General features: G+C 35.3%; 2 protein-coding genes across 4 annotated transcripts; both read right to left on the bottom strand.

Moving 5' to 3' along the window:
* Window positions 1-1458: 1458 nt before the first annotated feature.
* LOC121264121 (auxin response factor 18-like) lies at window positions 1459-5137 on the bottom strand. Its single transcript, XM_041167185.1, has 4 exons — window positions 4786-5137; window positions 3289-4465; window positions 1847-2748; window positions 1459-1712 (listed from the first exon to the last, which is right to left on the bottom strand). Exons 2-3 carry the CDS (start codon window positions 4387-4389, stop codon window positions 1861-1863), a joined length of 1989 nt encoding a protein of 662 aa, XP_041023119.1. The 5' UTR covers window positions 4390-4465; window positions 4786-5137; the 3' UTR covers window positions 1459-1712; window positions 1847-1860.
* A 9321-nt stretch (window positions 5138-14458) lies between these two features.
* On the bottom strand, window positions 14459-17982 carry LOC121264150 (GATA transcription factor 8-like). 3 transcript variants are annotated; one of them, XM_041167228.1, is made up of 4 exons: window positions 17953-17982; window positions 17179-17304; window positions 16489-16734; window positions 14459-15703 (listed from the first exon to the last, which is right to left on the bottom strand). In XM_041167228.1, exons 3-4 carry the CDS (start codon window positions 16717-16719, stop codon window positions 14903-14905), a joined length of 1032 nt encoding a protein of 343 aa, XP_041023162.1. In that variant the 5' UTR covers window positions 16720-16734; window positions 17179-17304; window positions 17953-17982; the 3' UTR covers window positions 14459-14902. The 3 variants fall into 3 exon arrangements, with proteins under 3 accessions (XP_041023162.1, XP_041023175.1, XP_041023169.1); XM_041167241.1 differs by having other exon boundaries at window positions 17810-17976; XM_041167235.1 differs by lacking the exon at window positions 17179-17304 and having other exon boundaries at window positions 17953-17976.
* Window positions 17983-27998: the final 10016 nt, after the last annotated feature.

Here is a 27998-nt window from a genome sequence, read left to right as displayed (position 1 = left end):
GCAAAATATTACAAATAAATTTTTTTTTTGTAATATATTATTAAAATATATAATATTATATTATTATTTTAACTTTAAGATAACTAGTCCAATATAGATTTACCTAGCCAAAGATTAATGCTATAGTCAAAACTTGAAATTCTAGCCAAGATATGGATTTGGTTAGCCATTGCCAATGCTCAAATTTTGAGCACTCTCATTAGAATAACCAAAGTCAAACCTAAGTTTTAGGCTTTTAGCTTATATGACATGAATTTGCCTTTGCCTATTCCATTCACATCTAATCTTCAAATTGGATTATCCATTTATTCATTATATAATAAAAAATAATATTAAAATAAGCATTTTTTTTTAATATTTTTATCATATTTTATCAATCTACCAATTATATGTTAATTATTAATTATATTCTAATTAAATTATTGGTTAAAAAATTATATTTTCAATAATTATTTAATACTAATAATCACAAACGTCTAATTAAACTCATTACAAATCAAATATAAATATCTTAATTACAAATCAAATTAAACTTATTTGTGATAGGAAATGTCAAGAGAAGAGAGAGTGTTCCAAAAGTAATAATAAAAAAATATCAAATATGACTTTTGTTTTAGATATACTGTAGCAAAAACCAACTACTCAAGTACTTTGCATAATTCATTGCCGGGTCGTATTTTGTCCACGTAGCTCCCAACATGTTTTTTCTTTTTTATTTATTTATTTATTTATTTTTTGACTAATCCATTGAGATTGCTTTACAGGCATAACAACTAAAATATCGCTGTTAAGTTACCTAATGGCCAGTAAGATTTTGAATAATTATATTATCATCACATACATCATATATTTGATAATTATAATAACTCAATTAATTTAGTACGAATAAAAAAAATTAAAAAATTATATGGAAAATGTGTGATATATGATAACGAGCATCCTCCTAAGATTTTTGACTCGGCAATTTGACTGGCAAACTGTTTGTGATTCTGCGGAGATATATCGGCACTCAAGTGCCTTGCTTTTCATGCTTGGTGACTCGGATCGGTTGACCCACAATGTCATGGCATTCTAGGTAATGGTATTCTATCTGGGTTTTATTTAGGAAACAATTGAAACTGTTTATTTGAGCTTCTGAGAAAAGTTGCTCCCCAATCTCCATTGTCGGTTGTACCATTACCTGTACTTTGACGACAATCAATCCTTTATTTTTTGATATGGATAAGTGAAAATTAATCAAAATTGATAAGTTGATATGTATATGTTCCCAAACATAGAATCAGCTGAAGCAAATCCTCCATCCACTCAAAACAGATAGGTACAACAATTTCTCTGCACTCAAACCTGCGAGTAATATATCCACCCCTGCCACCGCGAGCTGGAAAAGGAGCTTAATTTCTTTATATTTGCAGGAATCTATAATATTTGTGAGAGAAACTAGAACATAATACAAAGGAGTTGCATAATCGAATTTGGCATTATCAGACCATTACAAAACTAGTTTATAGGAAAACAACTTAAATTAAGCTACAATATTCCAAAATTGGATGAAGATGGATTCCTCCACACCTCTCCAATAGTTAGGTGAAGATAGAAAAACAAATTTGGCAATTCAACTGTACAATAAACTGATGCTGCTCCTCTAACTTCCTATGTTGTCACTGCTGGAATCTGTAAGAATGGTTAGCCTTCATGCTGTCATCACAAATTTGCCGCCAAAGAATTTTTTTGGAAAAAAAAAAAAAGAAAAGTGAAATTGTTAGACTCTGTTTAGACTGTTTAAAACTCAACAATGCCAGTCTAAAATAAATTGGTTAATCAAGAGTCAAGACACGGAATTTAATACCTAAACGTTTCATCTCAAGTGTGATTAACAGCACCTACTGCATCTTGGTAGAGCATGTTGCTCAGCGAATGAGAACTCCCCATGCCGAACATGCTGGCCAGCTTTCCATGGAACTCTTCATATGACCCAAGAAGTGATGGGTCAAGGGTGGTCCGACCTACATCCTTAGATTCCATGAAAACTTTGCAATGACCTGTCTCAAGAGCAGGATTGTGTTTTTGGTGATCTCTGTACCAGGGAGACCCTCCATCTGAAGAATTTTCCACCGAACCATTCAGCCGTGACACAGAACCAGAGCCATCGGAGAAGTTTGCCATCTTCTCGGGGCTCCCATCTGATGAGCTGTTTCCAGTTGCATCACCAGAGCAGCTCTTAGAACCCTGCTGCTCTTCAGTCAGGATGAGTTGACCAAACAATACTATGTGGGGCGCCTTTACTTGTTTGGTTTCCTTCAGGTTCTGGGGGGAACCTCCAATTGTCAGCAAGCAAGATAAATCATTCTTATCAGCGCCTTCCATGAACTTACCACAAGGGACTCTAGGTGGAGGAGCCGCATGATCAAGCTGCTGAAAACCAACTGGAAACAGACTTGTCTGCATTTTGTTGCTTTGGAGATCTCCTGAAGATGGTCCAAATTGAACATGCCTGGCTCCCTGTATGCCTGCAGGAATATTGCCTGATATTCGACTTAAGGGGCTGCTGGGATTAAGGAGGTTGCTGGAAAGAGATGGCATTGGAAATTGACTAATTAAGGAATAATCTGGATGCTGTGGAAGCCGCAACTTTTTTCTTGGTGGCGAGAATTGGGGGAGATGGATGACTGGTAAGTTTGATACCAGTTCAACCAGCCACGGGCTAACACGCTTCACATTCTGGAGTAAATCTGGTTCGTCCCATGCTACCTGGCAGATGGTATTTGGCAAAAGGTCATTAGAAGCATGAATATAAATGAAACAGATTAAAGCCCAACAAGGAACCCTACGAAGGACCTGTACAACAACTGATATATCAGTTGTTCGACAACCATGAATTAATGGGTCTATCTACTTCACAGCATGAGATTTTTTAATTTTGGTAATTAGCATTTATATTGAACATAAGGCATATTGCTCAAGATTTGGGAATTAGCCAGGAAGATCATCAGCACAAAAGCATTAGTGCAATTGACCAAATTTAGAATTACAGCCGAGATGACGAATTATCACCATAATACAAGCCAGGCATTGCATGAATTCTGTTTAATGTGGGACTACGACTTTTTGTGCTTGCTCATAGAAATCCAGATTTCCATCTATAATGGTTCATGTTGTGGCATGTCTCTAAAAATCACACAAAGAAAATCTTTTGTTTTGGATAATATAGATACTAATCTGTGGACTTTCTTTTTTTTTTTGGAAAGTAATCTGAGCAGGCTTAAATGTGCATACGAAGGTAAACTGAACCTGTAAGAGACGCCATGGAGAATCAGGCCAACGAACAGGATCAGCAACCTGAACAGAAGATACGGTTCCCATGAACCAGCTTATCCTGGAGGAGTCTTCAGTTTCAAAAGGCATTTTAAATCTCATCCCAGAGTACCACTGGATTTGCAAAGCAGCTCTGACTGCAGAGGCCTTGACAAAAAACTCTGGCGTGCTTGCGCGCGGATAGTACACAACCTCGAATGGCTGCCCATTAGCAGCAAGAGTAGCAGCTTCCGCAACAGATTCACCGCTAACCCTTCCCCTCAATTCCACACCAGAATTTCTTCTATTCAACTTATTCTCGCCCTCCCTCAAAATCCCAGAGTACCCACCAAATGGAGAGCCAGTCTTTTTAACATCTTGGTTCCACCCAGACAAGTACTCGGTACCACCACCAATTCCTCTCTTAGCCCTCCTTACCCCAACACAAAGATCCCCATTATCCGCTCTCAAAAACACGATGGAGTCCCCAGCAACAAGCTTCTTCTGGTTCACAAAACTACTCCACCCTGTCGTCAGAAGGTGACGGCGAGGCGTCCCTCTATATATATGCCTAAACTTCCAAATCCCACCATGCACATCCTTTGCTAAAATAGTTTGAACCGGGGGCTCCGCGTTATAATCCAGGCGAGGAAAGATGGTCTCCGCGCAATAACGAGGCACAGAAAAGCCCCCACCATTGTTTGCATCAGATTGTGTCAGTGTCTTAGCAAAAGAAACCGGTTTTTCTTGCTCCTCAATCCCACTATTTCCCGCAAAACCATCATCCTCAAAATCCCATTTACCGTCTCTCAAAGGTATTAACTTTATTTTGGCAAAAACCTCATCGGTCTCAGGGTCTGCCATGTATCTTATACCAGAGACCCTGCAGAGAATGAGCGAAGGAATCCGAGAATCCCCGATGTCTGTGGCCCCGCAGAGGACGTGTTCGGCGTGGCCTTGAGGGAAGTAGAAGACCTTTGAGTTAATGGGTGGCATTTGAGCCATACCACCAGCACAGGCGTGCCATAGCTGAGAGTCCAAGCACTTGTCTGAGTTCCTTGCAGGTACCTCTTTAACAGAATCCATTACCGTAATCATTGTGGAAAGCAAAGCCTTTGAAGCGTCGAAGTCCTAATTTTACTGGGTTCCCTTTTTCTTTTCCCAAGTAAAAAGACTGCTAGCAAGCAAAGATTTAACCCCAGTAAGAATAAATTCGAACAGAAAAATTTTTTTATTTTCCGAAATATTAACTATACAGTGAATGTTGTCCCCTGTTTGGCTGCTGAGAAAGTTTTGCTTATAAAAGAAAATAAAAAGAAAATCAGAACAAAACAGCTGAGACTTGGAGGCCATTTTCTTTGTGTTCTTTAACCGATAAATACACAAACAAGATTCAACTTTGAGAACTTTCATTCGGGATTCACAGCAACCAAACGAAATAACATTACTCCGAGAGAAAGTTTTGAAGAGGGACGAAGGAAGATGCTCGTTTACCTTTAAATCAACGGAAAACGAGAAGGAATTCACCAAAACACTTTCTTTCGCCTCTAAGAGTGTTGCAATTCCTTCGACGAGCACGAAGTACTACCACCAGAACACATACCACTCTTTTCCATGGAAAATCAGACGCCCAAGAAACAGACAGAATTTCACAAAGACAAATTCTTGGGAAAGAAGAATGAAAAAGACTGACCAAGAAAGATTGTGATGGAAGTATGGAGCGTGTGTGAGAAACAGTGTGTGTATTACTGTAAAGAAAGCGAAGCACCTGAAGTTGCTCCGTTGCCGACCAGACTGGAAATGAGTGAGAGAGATTTGACGGAACAGAACAAATAGTATGGAAATACTGACATATTATTTTTTTATTCTCATTTTATTTTGGGGATCGGAAAAGTCCAGGGCAGACCAATTGCCAACATTCAGGTGAATTTCTTTTTCCTTTTCTGTCGCTATTTCTGTTTTTATCTCAGATCTTAAAACACTGAACACTCGCACTTTTAGTTTTTTCTTCATTAGTTACTCTCTCTTACTCTCGGTTTTTCAGAGCGTGTTGTTAGGTTGTGTTCTCTAATTCAAGGAACTAGCTTGAGTCCAATTCCAACTGTTCCTATTGAAACGGGATTTTCAGTTATGTGACACGTGGTACAAACCCAACAGAGATCTAACGTCGGTTAAAATTGGAACTCATTTCCATCGTGCGGAATTGAGATACAAATTAGTCTGAAATTCCATATTCAAACCTATATATTCTAAATAATAAATGAATTCTTATCAACATAGATTGTAGCTGTCTCAAGTTATATTCATGTCTTATGTTAATGCACTAGAATGACACAACATTTTAATACTAAAACCAACATTATCATTACCAAAACAAAATTCAGAAATATACAAAGGTTGTGTCATTCTAGTGCATTAACGTAAGACATTAATATAACATGAGACATTTATAGTCTATATCGATAAGAGTTTATTTATTATTTAGAATATATAGGTTTGAATATGGTTTTTTAGACTAATTTGTATCTCAATTAAGCAGGATGGAAATAATATTTTTTCCCATAAAAAAAAATCTTATATTTTTTCTTTTTTCTTTTTAAAAAAAAAAATTATTATATATATCATTTTGACAGTCGCAGTAACTTGCATGGTAGCAAGTGTAATAAACGCGACGAAAAACGAGTAGGGTGGCAAATCTCCTTAAAATCAGATGGATTACCAATAATATATATATATATATATATATATATATTTATATATCCTCATTTAAAATATATATATATATATATATATCCCCTAAAAAACCCGATAAAACCCCGTAAAGAATCACGATGCCGTATTATATACAATGTATACATAAAATATCACGAGTTTCATATGCATTCCCTCAACCACCTTAACACCAAACCGTATTGTAAATTTCACGTCGTCCGGCCCTAACTATACGAGGTAACCACGGTTAACTAATCCTAATGTCTAGTTTAGCTCACCGATGTCATCGGTCAATCCGAAGACCATGTGTCATTGGTTAGCTCAGGTGCATGTGTTGTGTTGGTGTGTTCCCATTTTTATTGTTCGCTGTAATCCTACGACGAAAAGGAGGGACAAATTGGTCAAATCATGACTTTTAAGTATTTTAATTGTAGGGGTATTGGAATTAAAACTCAAATCCTTTAGTCAGGGGTACTAAAAATCCTTTATCAGGGGTTAGGGACAGTACTGTCCTAATTATGTGCCCTGAGTGGGAGTTTAAAACAACTGATTATGGATTAAGGAAGTAAGGAATAATTAATGTATAATCTAATGTTGCGACAATGACACAGGGAGTAAGTTCGACTGGTTATCTGCCAAAAAGTACGATTGCTGGGAAAAGCCAAACATGTTCGGCAGACGACCTTGGTCGGTCTGGCTATAGGACACCGTTTCGGTCATCAACGATGCCATTTTCTAAGCCAACCGCATAAATTAAGAATGAATCATATATTTATAGAAAAAATTATCCATATATATATATATATGTATAATATAATATAATACGTTGGCCCAGTTTGGATTCACAATTCATCTCAACTTATCTCATTACTATTTATTATTATTATCAACTTTAACTCACAAATCTCAATACTATTCACAACCTATTTTACTATTATTCACAACTCATCTTTGAATCCAAACGAGACCCGAACTAATTGATTTAACTTATGTATACCAACATAATAATGTTATATACAGTTTTATGATGTGTAATTATTTCTTTAAATATATATACATATAATATATAAAGATGTATATTCTTGAGTATCGAATACGTAAGAAGGAGATCATGCACTTAGAGATCGATATATGATGATGGGTGGACCTTATAAATTGCAAAGCTATTGATCTGTGGCTTAATTATATATGGGTACGTGACCGGAGCACTCTATTTAATTTCGTAATGAATAATTATTATGTTCTTAGAATAGACGTACACCACACTAACGGAGTAGATGAAAGAAAACTTAGCAACAACAAACAATATTGATAATGCTGAGCTCTTCAACCACAAGAAAGCGAAAACCAGTATCCATCCTTAACCACCCCGAATTAATACAAAGTTGCCTGGCAATTTGGGTAACATGACTCCGTACCAATCTATACATATATATTTTATATATAAATTTTATTTATAGTCCTCATTTAGAGATTGTATGTGCAAATATTTTATTAAATAAGAAAAAATATCATTTTAAGAAGGATGTTTTTATAATTTTAAAAAATTTTAAAGATAAATTTACCTAGGCTGTTATATATATCAGTATACTCATGAAGATAATCTGTTTTAACAGACTTTGTACAATACTAGTCTTCCCGTTGGGAGCTCCCGCTGGAATTTTTTTTATTTTCTTTTATTTTTTGATTAAAAAATGTTTTTTAATGGTAATCGTGTGATTTTTTTTTATTTTTTTTAAATATTTAAAAATATTAAACAAATATATGTAAAAAATGAAAAAAAAACTGCATATCAAATACACTAGCGGGAGGCCCTGCGTTGACTCTAGAAGGATCCATTATCTATATAGGAAACATGACATGCATGCAAGCCGCCGCGGGCCGGGTCAAGGGGATTGCACGTGTACCCCATCCTCTGACCTTGCAAAATTTACGTGACCCAATAAACTTGACCCTTAAGATTCGGGAAAAGAAACAAAGCTCAAAATTTTTCCAAAAGTTTGAACTTAAAAAACTTTATAAGTCAATTGATGATGTTTTTCTTACCTTTTATTGACGACCAAACACGAGCTTATGGTTAAAACTCTTGACCTTTTCCACACGTACGGAGTGTATATATATATATATATATATATATGGCTTATGGCTAAATTTAGTGTAATAATTGTTTGTTTTGCTTACATCTTTCGTAGAGAATAATAACAAATTAACAATGCTATTTCAATCTCAGCTCATAAAGTCCGACAGGCTTTGTCTTTTTTTCTTTTTTTTTTTTTTTTGGTTAAGATCATAACATTAAAGAAATCCCTAATAATAGATTTTTTTTTTTTTGTTGGCTGTGTTTACTACGGGCCGGGCAGGCACATGATATATATAGTTTGTAACGACGACTCGAGCTTAGGTTAAGTGAATGAATAATTAATAATGGTGGTGTGCGCTAACATATATAGTACCTAGCGTATTGAGTGATAATTAGTTCTATATATATTGACTTTTTACGGGAACAACTATATACGCTTTTAGTAATTATAAGAGACTCTTATAATTTATATAGTCGTAACTATTAATTATTTTTTGAATATAAATCCATGTATTTGCTATTAGTGATTTTCTTAAATAGTTACATGGGTTTTTATTTTTATTTTTATTTTTTTAACTAGTGGACTTGTATAGTGAACTCGTACTAGTTCTTGATGCAATTATTGAACAAGTTTCGTACAGAGAGCACTATGAATACGTATTTGTTTTTAAAAGTTAGAAACTAAATTTTATTTCTAAACCATTTTATGACCTGCTAAGATCAATCTGCTAATCTTAGGTACCTTACCTGTAAGGTAGTTTTTCCCTCATATCGGCCCTTAAAGTAAGCCCACGATAGACCACTGAGGAAGTAAGTTAGAGAGTCCGGCTAAGGCCAATCGAGACCTACGACCTTCCTCCAAACCTCCAAATGAGTCAATGGGCCTCTGAAGAATACTCGGCTCACGAGTAAAACCCACCCCGAAGTAATCCATTCACAGAGAAAGTGGACAGTAGGGGCAAATGGGACTCGTCGCCTTGACACCATCTCAATGATACCCCGCCCTCTGGAACCTGCACAAACAGGTAGGCAAGAAATATAGAGAATCCTCGATCCCCTGACAGTATGCATGAAGAGGTTTAACAGAGAATGTTCATAGGATAAAGTGAGTCAGGAAGTCACGTTACATTAATGACACCACTGTCCAGACTCCACGCTGCATTAATGACATTGCCCTATAAGCCACACCGCATTAAATGATTCTGACAAATGATCAGTGAAAAGGACAAATGTTCCTCAAAGTCAGGGATGAGTTGTCCCCACCTGAAACTTAGTATAAAAGTCGATCCCTAGTTACGAAGAACTATTTCTGATCCTTCTAAATTTACGAAAAACTACTAAGGATATATACTAACTTTGGCATCGAAGACTCTCCGGCCAACACCAAAGGGCCCCATTCTTCGCGTTTGTTTAAGTGTAAGCCCGAAAATCCAAGTTGTTAGAACCCTGCCCAAAGGTGTGTGAAACATATGTTAACACTACCATTCAAGTTTAACCATTTGTTATGCTCCTATCCAATCTATTACAACCATGTACATTCTAAAAAAAAAAAAAAAAAAAACGTATGTGATATTCTAATTCAATCATTATGTATAGAAAAATGCTAGTTATCTTTAAATTATATCGCTCAAAATTATTACTAATGTATTTTGTTTGTTTTTTGAAATATTTACAAAGTTATTACTAGTAAATTTATATATATATTTTTAAACATTTTTTAAAATATTTAAAAAATAAATAAATAAATTAGTGATCACGGCGCTGGTAAGAGCTGGGCGGGGACCCATAAATATATATATATATATATATATATATATATATATAATTTCATTAAAATTATGTATAAAAGCACTCATTCCTACGCCATTTCGTGATAAAATTATTCATCGCGGGTCTATGTGGTAAAATTGATATTCTAAGGTGCCTCTCTCTCTCAATCTTCAGACAATCAGAGACGACGTGATTTTTCTCGTACGTGCGAAGCCAAAGCAAAAAAAAAACAATAAATCCTGAACTCGAAGTAGTACTAGACAATTTTATAGAAACTCGTGAACAAGCCATACCGCTTTAATAGAAAGAGGTCGACACTTTAACCAGAAGCACTGGTGGCTGGAGACATTGGACCGGGTCATGGGAATCAAACAAAAAGACTTGTCAAAGAAAACAAAACATGGACAACGACACCAACTTGTCTCGGCCCTTACGAAAACCTCTTCTTCAACAATTGTATTTGCTTTTTCTTCGCAAAATGACCCATAAATTAAGGCTAATTAATTGACCCCTCATCAATGTTGTTGGACTTTTATTTTCATTTTTGTTAGTTTGCATTGCTGGATAACTTACCTCATAAACAAACTGCATACGACCGCAACCTATACAGTCCAACACAGAAATTGGGTGTCCCTGTAAAAGCGATTGTCTCGTGGTCGTCTTTCTTCTCATGGCCTTTTGATTAGGACCACGCAACGCATGCATGCAGGACCAACAACATTTATAGCGTACGTGTACTGTTCTTCGTTTTTGCCAAAAATAAATCACGAAAAATATAAGACGTCCGTGCGTAAGAGTTTCTTGTTCAGTCTAGGTGTTTAATTTGATATGATCGGAACTGTTTAGTCACAGCCGATGAAGTCAGCTCGAAGCATTGCTAACGTTTGCGGAGTGGTCCAACACCAAAACGGCAATCGCTTAGCCTTTTTTTCACTTTCAGCTAGCTCGGTGACATAGGTTTTTAAACTGTAAACGGTCTTTCTCACGTGCAGCGATCGAGAGGGTTGCTGTCTTCCACGTGTCTAGCCGTGACGTGGTGTCTCCACATGCATGCTCTTTGAATCTCGTAATGACAGGTTCGGACGTGACGTGCAGGGACAACGGAGGTGGGCCCGTGTCGGAATCTCTGTCGTTACTTCTAGTCCTACAGTGAATTCTCAGCCTCCTTTCAAACATCTCCTGACTTCCATATTTGTTTTTGCTCTTCTTTGTAATTTTGTCATTGATAATGAAATTTATTACACCTTTTTCTCAAATCGATTTTTTAATCTTAGATAATAATATTGGGCCGAAGAGCGACCGACAGATCACATGTAATGACAAACATGAAACGCATGCAGTATATATTTAGCCTATATAATAGTTTTCCTTTAAAGTAAATACAATGGTTAGAAAAATTTAATGCTTTTAATGAGGACGCAGGAGGGGTGTGGCCTGCTTTGTGTCGTCGATTGGTGCTAGTTGCTAACATAGTGATTGGTGATTGGTGTGGTGGGGCAGTGACGTTTTTGGCATTGTGATGGGCAAACAAAGATTCCCAGTCGGAAGGGACAGCAAAATTAAGGCCTGCAATAAATTATGATCCCAACTGGCCTGCTCGTCGTTGCATGAGCCGTCGGTTGTTTCGACAATGAATGCCGCACATGTCCACACGCATGCGGGCCGGGGGCTGTTGCTCATATGACGCTCCGATGGCCGTGGCCGTGGCCACCGCCTTCGCTTATGTATTTTTGCTTCAGAATTAAAAGCTAAAAGCCTTCGGTCAACTACCAAGAAGGCAATTATTTATTCTTTTTTTATTGGGGGGGTTACCGCGTACAACAACTATAGCTTGGATATCATGAGGCTTCGATAACATCAACCCAACTTTCATCAATGGTGAATGGTGTCCGTACTTGTGGGTTCCCACAACTCAAAAACAAAATTTCATCTCGATTAATAAAACATTAGACATTAATGGAGGCTATAACCATTAATGCATCATTGAATTATTACGTTAATAAAACATTAGACATTAATGGAGGTTATAACCATTAATGCATCATTGAATTATGCGTAATAGTCAAGTTAATATAAAAGATGTGAGTATGTGACTTTAAATGAAAGGACATGCATGTGAAGACTAGCCGCTCAAACTGACACCGGCCGGAAGGAGTCCATCGCCCATTGCAGTACTGGGACCCGAGTTAGGAAACGCTAAGCAATATGATGGGCACGGCCGCACGAGCTTGTTCTCTGGGTTAGGACGCAATATCGACGAACTCGGTCGACGGTCTACAATACAAGCCATTCGAGTTTGGTAATTAATTAGCCTAGCCAGTAGCCGGCCCATATATAATAAGTGCCACCTAGTTTCATTGGTTTAGGAATTACAGGCTTTTGAAAATTCAGATTCAAACCTCGAAAGGACCTCCTTTACACTTTCAGGATAGCCTTACCAAAGCCAATTTTAACGCCGTAAAACTTGGGCAACCTCGAGGCTATCAATAAAATTTAGTTCCCACTTTCAAGGAACTATTTTTGCTGATGGGTTCAAATATTTGGGCTTTCAACTATATATTTGAGTCTCGGAAGAGGACTTTTGTTCATTGTTCGGGCAGGGTCAAGATTTTCCCAGTGTCCCCAAAACTTTATTTGGGCTGAGAACTCAAACCTATATAACACAACAAAACCACATTGTCAAACACTGGCCCAATTTACTTATAATACATTTCCCCAAAGGAACAACAAGAAACACTTACCCAAATTAGAAGAGAGAATTTTGTTTGCGCGATGAAGGAAAATAAATCAGGTCGGCTAAACTTTTCATGTTAGGAGGGAGAATAGACAATTTTTTTTTTTTTTTCATATTAATTGGAGTGAGAAGGAACACCATTCTAATGTTTCCTATAAGAATAGTCATAATCAAGCGCAGTTTCACGACATGTCTTTGAAAGGAATACACACGAAATGATTAAAAAGTTCAATCAGCACAATAAATTAAATAAAGAAGCTGAAAGGGTCGATGTAATTGAGTCGGTTTTACGCCCTCAAATTAACATTATTATGTATTTGTTGGTGGTAAAGTTGCAAATGTTCAATCATTAGGTTGCGGTGGGTCGGGATTGGGACGCAATGCCAAATGCCAAAAAACAAAAGCAAAAACAAAAACAAAACGACCATAGGCAAATGATGGGGTTTCATTTTGCTGATGCCTAAAGCAATCTATAAAAATCATTAAATCACCAACCCAATGTTGATGTTTTCAGGTAAAGTTTGGGCCGTATGTTAATCCCTGCAACTGGACAGAAATACACTGCCCAATATAAACGTGTTGACAATTGTCATCTCCATCGGTTCCCACCTTAACACGTTTTTACAGGAAGATATACTCTCCTAACCCTCATACATTATCATCACCATCTCAAAGTTGGCAAAACAGGCAAATTCATAAGATGAGCTTTATATTTTCTAGGTCACAAATGATTAAAGAATGAGAGGATTTTGATATCCCCCATGTAGGCACAATAATTCTAGTTGATCCTTGAAATACTAAGGTTGTGGTTGGTTGTTGAACCAAACTCAACTCATATCAAATCAATTATTGATGAGACATACTAGTTTTTCAACTTTCCATAAAAAAGTTAATCTCATTTTAACTTACATTATACATTTTAATCTAAAAAGTTAAATTCATCTCAACTTAAAAAAGTTAAATCAGTCTCAGTGAGACCCACAAAATAGTACTATTAGTCACAACTCAACTCAATTCAACTCAACATCTAAATGTAGTAACTAATCTAATTGTGAATAAAATAATTAAATTTAATTATTATAAAAGACTAGAAGAGGCTGAGGAATCTCAGCTTGCGAACAAAGATAGGGCCTATGCCTCTTCGTGTCTATCCCCAACATTTAGTGGTGGGAGTTCAAAACAGGTATATCGTTTTCATTGATGGTGTTATTCAAGGCCACTCCCTTGCAACGTGCTCAAAGACATCAATCAACACATGACAGCGAAGTTACGATAAGTTGAACTGCATCGCATTCGTTTTTGACATTCTTGCACTTGCATTATCTATTGTACCACATATTTATTTCTTCAAGTAATTACTTGCTGGAGAGTTGAGCCGATTCGATTGTGACACAAACCCGTATCGATCTAATAAAATCTTAGCCCGACACTGTTCAACTCAGGTGTCGACCAGATCCAGCCCATTTTGATAAAAACCGGTTGACTGACTTTTGAGCTCTAATTACGCCAGTGTATAATAGAACATGTTCTTCGTTACAAACAAAGGGAAAAGCAAAAATAACTGAAGGAAGGAAAGGATCTAAAAGAAGAATATGAAGCTGGAAAGGAAGAGGCCCGGAGGGATAATACTTACTTTCCTTACTTTTTCAAGCCAGTCTGGAGTCAATATTTGATTCGATCAAAAAGCAAAAACACTTCCCACCAAATATCAAGGACATATCCTGGTTGGTTGCACTTAAATGCTAAGAAGCAGTAACTTCGACTTGCTAATAAAAAGCTACATGCAGTAGAAACGAAAGTTGCTTGAGGTGGGGAGAAAAGAAGTGGGCCGGGGAGAGAGAGTACAGTGCCACGGAAAGGCACTTAGGTACTGAAGCATAACAAATCTCAAATTCCATTACTTATCTCAGAATTTTCTACTACAAATGAACTGCAAAAAGAATTCCCATGGAAAGGAAGAAAAAGGAAAAGAATGCTAAAAAGAGAGAGAGAGAGACAAACACACACACACACCCACTCACTCCCATGGCTACTTAACCCAAGGAACTACTAATTAACCATCACTGAACCTACATTCTACCCTTAAGAACTTCCACTTATCTCTACCCCTTTTCAGTTATCTCGTGACAATCCTCCTCTAAATGCTACAATATGGTCGTCTATTGCTCCTATCAGCCCCTCCCCTTCCATCCCTGTACATAAAGCAGTGAACAAAATAAATGAAACAACTGAGAAACAGCGTAAGAGAGGAAAGAGGGAGGAAGTGAAGAAAAAAGGTTCCTACAGGGAACAAGTTCTCTCATTCATCCTCCCTACTACATGTAATCAAGTCCAAGGTTGCTATTTGTATTCGGAATAAGTTCTGGCAATGCAGTCACATTGGGTCGTGTTGCCGTTATAGTAGCCTTCTCCCCAAACTTATTTCTCATTTCCAGCACCTTCTTATGGGAATTGGAGTGCACGGATGGAATAAATGTCGGGCTTGCTGCAGGCCGGTATTCAGGGTAGAGCCGACCTGACTTGTAGCGAACACCACATGCATTGCATAGTGTTTTCGGCCCCATTGGTCCTGCCCTCCATTGTGGAGTCTTGGTTATCTCACAATGCATACATTTCCTGACAGCTTGCAAAGATGAATTCTGATTGGTCGTTTCTGCAGGTCCTTGTGGACCTGTCAATTTCATCTTCTTTTTCTTCTTGTGCTCTGCTGTGACTAGTTTTGGTATCTTGATCGACAGACTAGACTCTGCAAAACTCTCAGAATCGGAAGAGACTTTATTTGGTGCAAGGAATGGCTGAGGTGTCTCCGTAACAGAGGAGGATGGGGAAATAAGTTGGATTGCAGGGCGTGGATTGAAGGTTGCAGGGCGAGGACGCTTGCTGCGAGCCCGCCCACAGCGGCCAGGGGTGATTGTTTCTGGGCTGCGCGGCACATTCTTCTCAACAGAACAGGAGCTGCTGCTGTCAAGGACAGAAACAGGGCTTGAAGTCTGGAACGGGTGGTGGGATGATTCCTTCTTGATGGAGGAGTCTTCTTTCTTCATGGTAAGGCTTCCACCAGCAAAGGAATCCTCGACAAAGTTTGAAAGCCATTCAAGCTGAACAATGTCTTCGTACTGGAGTAGCAACAAAAAACAAAACCAGAATGAGAATGAATGTCAGAAAAGAGATGTTTCACATGCATCCAAGAAAATCTCTATCCGAAATAATATAATCAATTCTTAGTGTGTGTTAGAGTGACACGTAGATAAATTGTGTAGTAATTGCATAAAACTCATATCTCAATCATTATTCAAAATTCAATTTATAATATATAAATATATCAGATTATAATATTAGACCCACATGGTGGTGACACGAGAGTGGAAAAACCCACCTCAGCACCCATTAAAACCCATCAATTATTGTTGACACGTTAACATGGCCACATATCATTGCACATTATCATAATTGACTTTTTTTTCAGCCCAAACAATAAAATTTATTAATAAAATCACACGACAGATCACGTGACCTTCACTAATGACACAAACCGTCCAATCCAGCGGGTGGATGACATGCATTTCGACTTTTGATTTGCTAAAATTCCCTTAAACCCCCTCTCCCCCCAAAGCAATTCGAATTTTGAAGCGCAGTCGAAGTTTCTGTTCAACTATATATATTATATTATATTAATATATAGGTATTAAATAAACGCTCATTTGTACTTTAAAAATAATTTAAACTGGCAAATAATCAGGTCTGTGAGCCTACTAGCACTTTTTTAAATTATGAATAATCAAACAACTGCTAGTTTTCTTTAAGAAATTACTAGGACTTATGACGTCAGCATGCATTTTCATTTACAAACCACAGAAGACCCTGGAGAGTGGCCACTGGTGCGCGGGGCTCAAATACTCACCGGAACGGAGAGCTCGGCGGAGAGGTCCGACGCACTGTTGGCGGAGAAGACCGACTCGGAACTGGGCAACGACTCGGCCTGTGTCGGCCAAACGCTGGGGAAGGAGTTACAGTCCGTGCTGCCGAGCCCGGCCTCCACGTCCACGTCCTCGCCTGGGAAGTCCAACAGGTCCTCGATGTGATCGAAGAAGCTGCCGCAGTCTATCTCGTCCATGAAGTTCGGTCCGATCATGGTCCCAAAATTTTCCTGAGAAACAAACATACGAAAGGAAATGAGGGAAAGAGCTTTGAACGCTTTTTTGGTGATTTAGTGGCAAATGCGTCAATCCTGAGGCCAACGCATGAGCCGTGTGGAGTATGTTAGCAAATACGACTAGAATACGTTAAAAGTCACAAAATTCAGTAATTTTGTGTACGCTCTTCGAAAAATATAAAGGTACAAGAAAAAAAGGTTAAAAAATAAAAGCTTAGGAAGCACAAATTTCAATGCGAAATGCAGGTTTCAAAAGAGCGCAACCAACACATGACGTAAGGTAGTGCCAGCACTGCAGTAATTCGCAAGTTGGGTTGTGGTTTCTGACGATGGAATTGTTTTGGCCAAACTCGATAAAAACGTATTCCGCGTTCAAGAAAAGGAAAGATTTTGTATAGAAAATAAATGAAGAGGTTGGAACCAATTTGCGAAGCAGACCTTGCAAATTTCCGACCAAACAGCTGTTGAGTTTTTTGACCGAGGTCAAGATATTCCCCTAACAGAGGCAAAGATGGAGCTTTTACTCTTAACTGAAGATGAATTGAAGGAATTCTGCTTCGAGTCCTGCAGAAATTAAAAAAAAAAAGAGGTCATTTGAGTACAGATGGACCCAAATCTCTGCAGCGAGTTTAATTTATAAACAGAATGTAGAAGAGTTCACGAATTTCCTAAAAGAAAACCAAAATCATTTAAGAAAAAAATGCTACTCTGTGCAATGTTCTGTTGCAGGGAATACCGGGACAAGGAAAGAGCAAATGAAGTTAATTTTCCTTGAGTTGTTTATACGACTTTCCTAACCAAGATAAGTCCTAAGTTAATATTTTCTTTTCATTCTTTCCGGTTTCTCAGCAACCAAACAGCAAAATACTGCCAAAAACCTCAAACTCGAGCCCTGCCGACACTCTGAGTTCTGAGACTCAAAATGTTGCCGACACAAAAAATTTTTAGAAGTTCCGGAAATGAGAAAATGAAAAACCCAAAAAATGCAGAGCCAAACCAACATATAATTAATTCCCGCCCAAAATACTTGCAAGTTGCAACGACCAAATGAAAAAGCACAATTACAAACCCAGAATAAAAAAACAATTCTCCAGCAAGAACCCCCAGAAGATGTAAACCGAAACGAAAAAATTTCGCTTCAAGGCCCCCCGAAAACCCTATTCCTCCATTGTAAACTGAAATGCTAGTAATAGTCTAGAGATCAGTTCGTACCTCTTTGAGAGAGAGAGAGAGAGAAGAAATTGCGGTGGGAGGGAGGTTTGAAAGGAGAGAGAGCAGAGGGAGAAAGGCTAAAAAGGGAGGAAAATGGAGTGTGATTGTAACGGTAGGTGAGCCTCCTCCTTCATTGCTAGCTGTCTTTTACTATCCCCTCCACTGTCGTGACGTTGAAGTCTCTCTCTCTCTCTCTCCAAAAAAAATTTAAAGAGGAACACTTCCTCTCTCTCTCTCTGGTCTGATTACCCACGGGTCCCGCACCACCCCACCGCACCCAACCCTCCAACTTTTATTTTCTCACGGATTTTCTTTGGTTCTCTATTCAAAATTATTAAAAAGAGAGCAAAAGGATAATGGTATTCAAAAGAGCTACAGGGGGAAAAGAAAGGAAAGTGCAGGATTGCTTACCCTTTTTTTTTTTTTTTCCTTCTTACTACGACGCCTTCTTTCTTTCACTTCAGTTCATTGGGTCTGGGTTTACGAGTACTCTGCTCGCAGACTCTGACTCTGGGTGTTCGTGTGTAAGAGATAAAGCGACTGGATTTTGTACTGCCTTCTACTTATAGAGTCTGATCCCTGAGGATTTGTAAGAGTCTTCTTCAACCGCCGTTGTTTCCGACAGCCATTGTTTTCATTTTATTTTTACTGCAATTCTTCAACCGTTGGTTTTTACGGCCATAATGTTTTAACGCGTGAGATGCACTGCCTGTAATCAGAGTGGTTCTGTAACTGATTTGCCACATTGCATGCAGTAATCAGTAATGGATTTTGCCCCCAACTTTCACTTCCAACTACGACTTCATTCCTCAACACAAAATTACCTAACGCATTAATCGTTGCATTTGGCAGCTTCCAACGTTATCTTTTTTTTTTTTGCCCAAATATTTTAAACCGAAGGGTCGTATTGTCATTGCATCCATCACACGGTTTCATAATTCAGCGTATTTGTCTTTACTAGAATGAAGAATCCACCAGTTTGAGTTTTTAACTTTTTACTGCAAATATTTTATGGATACTTTTATCGGACACGTCAGAAATAATTTATTAATTGATTTTTTTCCATTGATTACGGCTCTTACCTCTTAACTCCTCATTTAATTGGATGGATTGCATTTGCATGCACCAAATATCATCTTTTTGAACGGTTCCTTTCTTAACTTGGTCAAGTAATATCGGTCCAAATTAATTTTCCATTTATTTTAGTAGCAATGGCCTATGAGCAACTTATCCAAGAGGTTTATTTCTTTCTACATGACTATTAAGATAGGTATATTTATTGTGGGAAATTAGGTCAACATCTTAAAAATGCAAATTTATAAAACACACATATAAGGTGGGCTCCTTTGTTTCTACTGCGTACGAAGCAAAATAGAGGTTATACTTAAAAGAGCAATGCTTTGGCTATAAAACTCGCTATTCCCAGCAAATAAATTTAAAAAGATACAACTTGTTGAAACTATACAAATTAAGCTTTTCTACTTTATTATCTTTTCTTGTATGAGAGTTGATCAAACTCATTAATATCTTAAGTTCTAACAAAGTTGAGACTCACCAAGATTTGGCCATCGTTAATGATATATATTTTTGAAATAAAAATTATTCTCATCAGCTCCTATTCATCATCTCATACTTTATAAAATTAAATACTCGCATATCTTATAAAAAACACTCCCACAACTTATAAAAAAGTTGTAAGTGTACAGTGTAAAAGTAAATAATAGCTGATATATAATAAATTTCATTTCTGAAAATATTTATATACGTAGAAACGAAGAGAAGTCCTATAATAATAATAATAATAATAATAGGATCGTATATATCTTCTGGGTGGTCCAAATTCAAAGTATATTGCAAGAAGAATCAAATTATAAACTTGGTATACATTTTAGTCATAGTATGGTAAATTGGTAATTCGAGTGATGATCATGAGTTCCTGATCATCGAGCATTAAAGGAATAGGAAGTTCACATGCAGCTCTACACAAAGTAGAAATATCTGATCAAGCATCAGCTGCATGCATGTGATCATAACTTATAAAATGGGTGGGTGAGGGCAGCTGGGTTGGCATATTTTTTTACGGTCCTACCATTTACCACCTTACGCCAATTTAAAGCCGAATCTTTAGTGCGCCACAAGTATGTTACAAAATTCGATATAAAATAAATAAATAAATAAAAGTGTTAATTCTTAACTTAATTTTAGAGAAAATATTTAATTGATTTGGACCTCATGACTGAAATGATAGGCTTCAGTCACATGGAGGACTCCTACTCTTACCTTTTTCTATTTCACTATCTTTTTAACTAACTTGAGGTGTACTCTTAATTGCTTCAATCCCTTCAGAAATACTCTCCCTCTAAAAGTTCAAAAATATTCAATAAATTCAAAGTCATGGCAGCCCCATCTTCAGCTGCTGCTGCTTCTGCTTCGATATGATCTTCTCTTCTTCTCCTTCTATTTAATTCTTTTAACTACCTTGGATTGCACTCTTTGAATTATTTCCTTCAGAGAAACTTCTCTGGCCTCTTTCAGAAAAGGAGGCGATTTAGGTAAAACCCAATAATATTTTAACCCAGTCACGGGACGCAGGGCGGGTTGGGCGTCATGCACTATATATATATATTGGCAACTACTCCATATAATATACATATATATATATATGTATATTATATGGAGTAGTTGCCACGATGAACGAGCAAGGAAGGCAACATGAGTTCACACGATCTACAAATTTTAGGAAGAAATTAATGAAGTCTACTGATAATATATAATATATAGTAGGAAGTAATTAGTGACTTTTTACAACTATTTTCCCCCTTATACTATATATCGTATCCCGCAATATCGATCATATATTGACTCCACGACGAGCCCATCAAGCCTCACTCACATGGTGATGTAGAAGAAACCCAAAAGAAAACTATATAATATTATGTCATGATAGCTAACACGAGTCAAATTCAGATGTATAGTGCTACGTCACTTCGAGATTTTCTTAATTTCGATATATAAACATATCTTTCCAATTAATGCTAGCTCGTTCGAGAACATGATCGTGAGTACTCTTTATAACTCGAGGTCTAATATTCCTCTTTGAGAAAAAAAAACTTTCGAGTTTAGTCTAAAGATTCAAATACTCTTTTCGTAGCATTAAGTGGGGAAGTGAAATAGAAACGTAACGGATGGAGATATATATATATATATATATATATATCAGGATGGAAAAACTGAATGTATCGTACGTATAACGTGTATCTCGATTTCTCAATTATCTCCTTAATATACGTCCCGTCCCTATTTGGGATCGATCTTTAAAAGTGAGGCATGCAAGAGTATCATATACTACAACTCCAGAGGTCGGTGCATGTATATAATATATATATATATATATATATATATATATATATATATATATATATATATATATATGTGTGTGTGTGTGTGTGTGTGTGTGTTCTTTGAGTAGTATGCACAGTAGTACTGTAATTTGAGTTTTCCGAACCAAAAAAACTGACGAATTAAAAACCAATATATATATATAACACGAGCTAGCGAAAATGCATGTACGTACACTTAAGTCATTGAAAGCTTGTTTTGTATGGACTATACAATTAACAAGACACTGCAAGCATATATATATATAATTAATATATATATATATATATATTAATTAGGATAGCGATGACTTCCTATTGAGAAAGTGATCGTGACAATGAAAATTATATATAGCAACCTCCGCCCAACCCCAAAATGAAAAAAAAATTTATTTTATAATTAATTGATTTCGTCCTGTCTAGGCGCTTCAGCTTGTGTCGGTAAGGAAGTTGTGATCATGTCCATCAAGGAGGAAAGAAAGAAAGAAAAATAAGCAAATTATAAATGGCCTTGTGTCGGTAAGGATGATCAACATGTGTTCATGCATGCATTCGTAGATCAAGATGATGATCAGAATATACAAAGAAATAAGAGTACTCAATACTGTAGCTTTGATTGATAGCAAATCCCTCTAGACAAGGACTTACAATTCACATAATCAATCATCTTAATTAGCTGCTTTTGTCTCTTCATCTTTCTTAAAACTCTTTTCTTTTTTTAAACAAAAAACAAAATCCATATATAATTATGTGCTTTCTATATATAATACGAGATTGTATTAAGACCGCGTTGGTATGTCTGGACAGCATGCTGGTTGTCACGTACACATGGGGTTCCATACGCGGAATGACTGCGTAACCTTCGTAACATTGATATTGACAGCAGACAGTACCGGCCTTAGAATGTCACTTCACTTCCTAATTATTTTGGAATGGGTAGCATAATAGCATTAGTATTGGTATATATACATGCATATGTAAAATTATCTCTTTTATATAACCGCTTTATCATTTAAGCAAAATTTTCATATTGACTTATACATATTTGAGATAAAATAATAATAAAATATATTTTATTATTATTAATTTTTTACTAAAATTAATTTTTTTTATATATGATTTACAATTAGCATCCACTACATACATTTGACATTAATAATACAAATACAATAATAAGGAATATAATTTTTTTATGTATTATATTAAAAATATCATAAAATGAAAAAAAATATATATTATAATAATAAAATAAATGTGTATGTGAATATTTGTTGTGTTGTTGAAAGAGAAAGAAAGAGAAAAGATTGTGAGAGAGAGAGTGGGAGGAGAGATAAATAATGATTAAAATATGTTTTGTAGAATGAATAGTAGTTATCTAAATTTAGATAAATATTATTCATAACTAACTAAATATTTAGATATGCATAAGTCAATATAGAAGATTTTAAGATCATATTATGTAAATATAACTTTATATATACATATATATAGACTAATATGAATGCTCTAATAAACAAGCTTCGCCTAATTATATTTAAAATAAATAAATAAATATGAAATTTATATAAAAAAAATTTTAAATAGAAAACTTTATTTTTTTCTAAAAACAACCGCACGGCACTTAAACAAATTTTAATAATAAACTATACTTTTTTATTAAAATAATTACACGCTATTTATATACTCTACAATTATATATAATATCGACGGGCTGATGTGGTCGTATCCAGCGCGAAAAGCGGGGGGTGCATATGCATCCTACGTGCGAGCATGTAAGAGCCCATGTTGTTGTGGGACCCCCTTCACACGTTGGGCAACGTGGCAGGCATAGATTCAACGTGTTACTGTGGAGCCCACACAGCGAATCAACTGCTCAATCCCAGCTGGTCTGTGTATGCGCTCTCTTTCTCTCTCTCGGGTCTCAGGAGCGGCATGCGACCTGGGGCATTGTCACGTGACTTTGTCTCGGGATTCCCAACGTTGCTTACGCTTAATCCTTTGGTCTACTTGGACTTATGATTGTCCGCCGGGTTGTGGGCTCTGACTTTTACTGGACGAGCCTACCCCGTCTGAATTGTTCAATTTACGTTTTGAACATCTTTGATTCGTTGAGATAATTAGGATGCATCATGTGGCCGTGGGACCAAGATGACCAAAGCTTTTGTGTCGCCCTTTGGTTTACAGCCGTACAAAAAATGGGTTCGCGACAGAATGTGATGTGAGAGCGTTCTTATTCTTCAAATTTTGATTAATATATAATTTTTTTATTTTTAATTAATCATTCAAAATTTAAAATTTACATTTAATTAGTCATTACACTCTTTATAATAATAAAATATTATTATTTATATTTTTTTAATTAATTTATATATATTTTTTATAATCTTCAATAACATTCAACAATCATATTCATTTTCATTTTCACAATCTAACAATCTATAATATAATAATCTTATATGTATATAGATGATAAAATCTCATATGAATAAAAATCTCATATTTATAATATAATAATCTCAAAAAATACTTTTAGACTTGCTATAGTTCTTTTTATATTTGAAAAGAATAATAGATTTACTGTAACTTATAGTTTGGATGAAAATAATTTAACTAATTTAATGTGGAGCAAATATGGATGATATTTATTAAATTTAAAGATAAAAAAATATTTAACTGACTCCTTGTGGGCCAATCCGGCTGTGGACTGTTGTCTGAAAATCAATTTTAACCAAAGTTTGCCCGGAGGATTTCTTGCTACATATGGACCAAGATTTTTGTTTACCTTTTTTTTTAATTTCAAATTATTTTCTATTTTTCTAAAAAATTTCAAAATATTAGGTAGATTCTACTTAATGAGTAAGAGTGTTTGAAAAATGAGATGAGATGAAAAATTTATAAATAATAGTAATATAATTTGTAAATAATAATGAAATTGTTTGAGTTATAATATTTTATAGGATTTTAAGAAATAAGAGATAAAAAATTGAATAAAAATATTATTAGAATATAAATTTTTAATATAAATTTTGTTTTATGATTTCAAAATGTTGAATTATTTTTTCTGTTTTTTTGAAATTGAAAAGTTTGAAGATTTGAAATTGAAAAATGTTTATATTTAAATAATGTTTGTGATGGAAATAAATGAAACTATACGAAAGGAGACAGGATAAGATGAAACTATTCCATCTTTTAAATAATCCCTAATTTTATAAATAATATGTTAATATTATAAAATTATGTTTACTTTATTCAAGTGTTAAAAACGATTTGAAACGAAAAACTGTAGAAAAAATTAATCTTTTTAGTACATGTACAAAAATTTCACAATTATTGTCCAAAAAATTTGTTATAAACATAAAACGAATCCTGTCTAAGTAAAGTGAAAAGGCTTGAATGAATTTGCAGAATGATGATAAAATTTGGAGGAAAAAAGAGAAGTTGTCAATGATAAAAAATTATATTATGTGTTTCTTTATGTCAATGAAAAAGATCATTAGGATTAAAAATGATAAATATTATCTTTTATATATATATATATATATATATATGAAATGAGATGATAATTTTATAAATGGTATTAAAATAGTTTGAGTTTAGTATTTTTTAGACGTTGGAAAATGAGAAAAAAAAAAGTTAAATAAAAATATTATAAAATTAAAATATTGTAATAATATTATTTTATAATATTATTTTTTTTGGATTTGAAAAAGTTATAATTATTTTTTATTTAAAAGTTTAAAAAATTTGTATTTAAATTATGTTTAGAAATAAGATGGAATGGGATGAAATAAGATCAGATAAAAATTTGTTGTCTCATCTCAAGTCCCAAACCTGCCAATTCATCAGGATTAATTGTAAAATATAAAATAATGCGTAATACTCAATTTTAATGAATCACGAGTCATGCTAAATTTATATAGATAATTATACAAAATTACTTTAAAAAATTATGTAATTTGAAGTAACGTCATATTATATTGTAATAATATATATATATATATATATATATATATATAAAGAAAATGATATTTTGAGCTTTGTACAAATTTTTAAAATTAAATAAATATAAAATTTATATAAAAATTAAAGTTTTAATAATAATTAATAAACTTCAGTTTCATTATATAAAATTTATATAAAAATTAGTTTTGTGGGCTGTGAAGGCTGATGAAGTGTCAGGATCCAGTGGGTTCAAGATTGCAGCAGATGTCCCTTTTCACTGGTTGCAACTTGCAACGCACGTGGAGCTGGATCAAAGTACCTCTCGCAGTAGTCTCGCTTACGGAACCGAAGGTCCGAAAGCAAAACGTGGTCCCACATTCACCAATCAGTGCATTTATAGTTCACACCCTCCGTATTACCCTACTCCGCGATGCATCCAAGTGGCTATAACTCCGTGTATCGTACAAATCCCCAACCAGCAGGCAGCAACTGCAAAGCACCAAAAATTTAAAAAAGTGGTAAAATGAAAATAGAAACTACCGGTAATTGATCTCGCGTGTCGGTGCCGACACTCTTGCTCACCGACAGAGTTACCGGATGCATCGGGTGGAGAGGTATGTAGACCGGTGGTCCTTACCGGCTACGGAAGGTTGCTATAACAGAATATAATGCATGTCGCATGACGAGTATCACCGCGTCGGTGCGTTTATTTTTGACTCCGGAGCTTCTAAGATTTTCAATCGATTGCTGCTAGGTCACCGCCAGCAAATAACCGTTGGGCATGTCTTCTAGACAAAATTTTATTTTTTTATTTTTTAAAATTTTCCTTATAATTAAAACAAAATTAAAGGCAGTAGTAAGTAACATTTATCGAGAAAAGTAATTTCATATTCATAATATTTTAGTTGCTATCCTAAACTATGTTTCATGTAATTAAGTAAACAATTGTGGGTTATTTATTTATTTATTTTTATTGTTAAAAGAAACACAATACTTTTTTTTTTTTCCTCATGAATTTGAATTTCGAATATCTTCATATAAAATGAAAAAATACCATTGTTGTCTATATTGTTGTCTATTTTAGTCAAAAAGCTTATCAAATATCGAAGGAGAGAGACAATTTGCCATAATTTATAATGGAACCATCCCATTTTGTTCTCATTGTTAGGTTCGATTGAGACTTTAATATGATATGTTCCTTCTTTTGTCCCGAGCTGAGGACATGCTGGCCGGGGATTAGTGTGTTGGAGTGGAAAGAAGAATGAAAGAGTAGCATGTGCGAGCGGCACGTGGTTGTACAATTTTTATTTTTTATTTTTTGAAAAATGATTGTACAATTTTGGCAAATAAAAACTTTATCTATAATTATTTTTATGTATTTTTTATGTACTTTATTAATATGATTGACTGCATATTTTTTAATATACATAAATCTTTTGTAAAATAGTCTAGTATCGTGATGGTGACCGGAAAATCTAATATATACACGCATTATGAATACCGTTAAAAATAATCATGTATTGTATACAATAACCAAATTTTCTCAATAATAATTATAGCTCATAGATAAACAATAAATAAATAAAACAAAAAAAAAAAAAAATTGAAACTTGGCCATGTGCCACGTGGGTTGCTCCATCAATGGACAAAACGTGAAGACAACGATGGAAATTTACTATTGAGATAATGCGGCCTGAATGACAAATTGGACCTTAAAATAGAGTGTTTGGTTGATTGAGTTTGCTGCCATTCAATCAAACGTTGAAAATAGGTAGAAAATGGAGAGTGGCAGCCCACGCCTCTTAAAAGGCCAATGGGTGGGAGCAGTCCGTAGCTCTCATTTAAATATATATATATATATATATATATATATATATTGTTATATGATATATTTTAAGTGATCGACACATAAAAATATTTAAAACCTATATAGTATTAACAAATAAGATTAGTAATGACACAATTTAAAACAAAGAATAACGTTACTCTGAATTTATTGTCGAGATTAAAGCAAGTCTCCCTCAAAAACATTATTAATTGCAGTGTATGGTAGTATAGGGCCAATTTTGGCAGGTTGCATGCTTCAAACATGTGCCGGTAGGACCAATTACAAGGTTATAATTCAAAAAAAAATATCACAGTTTGAAATTCAAACATTAGATGTCGGTAAGCATGATATGGATGCGAATGCAAACATTCATAATCTTAATGTTGCACTTGGATAAGGTGTGATCTCTTACCAAACCTTAATGTTGATCAATCCTTGTCTTCTAATTAAGGCATGCCCATGTCGTCCGCTGATGCTATACGGATGTGGGGCTGAATTCCTCGGTAGGCAGTAGGCTTATGGTCCTAAGTTGGTGTCATTTTTGTGCTCTTGGGCGTGTTATTTTTCATGTGTCTATTTCACTCTCGCTTCATGTGCTCTTGGGATGAAATCGTGAGGCTGGCTGTTATTCCCTGCGCAGCTAAAATGGATCGAACCACTGTGATGGTGGAGTCTGTTGAGAGAAAATTGGGCCTACACTATAATAAGCCCATGTATAAAGTCTACAAACAAACGCAAACGGCCCAAAGTTGCTGTCTGCAATCATCTATCACTTAAAACACAAAATTTTAGTTATATCCCTCCTGTTTCAAATACAGAGTTTGCATATTGGATAGTGATCTGATCAACTTACTTTGTATTAAAAAATAATGTTACTTATCATTATATACCAAATACTA

Source organism: Juglans microcarpa x Juglans regia, chromosome 1D (genome assembly GCF_004785595.1).
Source record: "Juglans microcarpa x Juglans regia isolate MS1-56 chromosome 1D, Jm3101_v1.0, whole genome shotgun sequence".
Lineage (NCBI taxonomy): Eukaryota > Viridiplantae > Streptophyta > Magnoliopsida > Fagales > Juglandaceae > Juglans > Juglans microcarpa x Juglans regia.
This window is presented reverse-complemented; position numbering and strand designations above follow the sequence as displayed.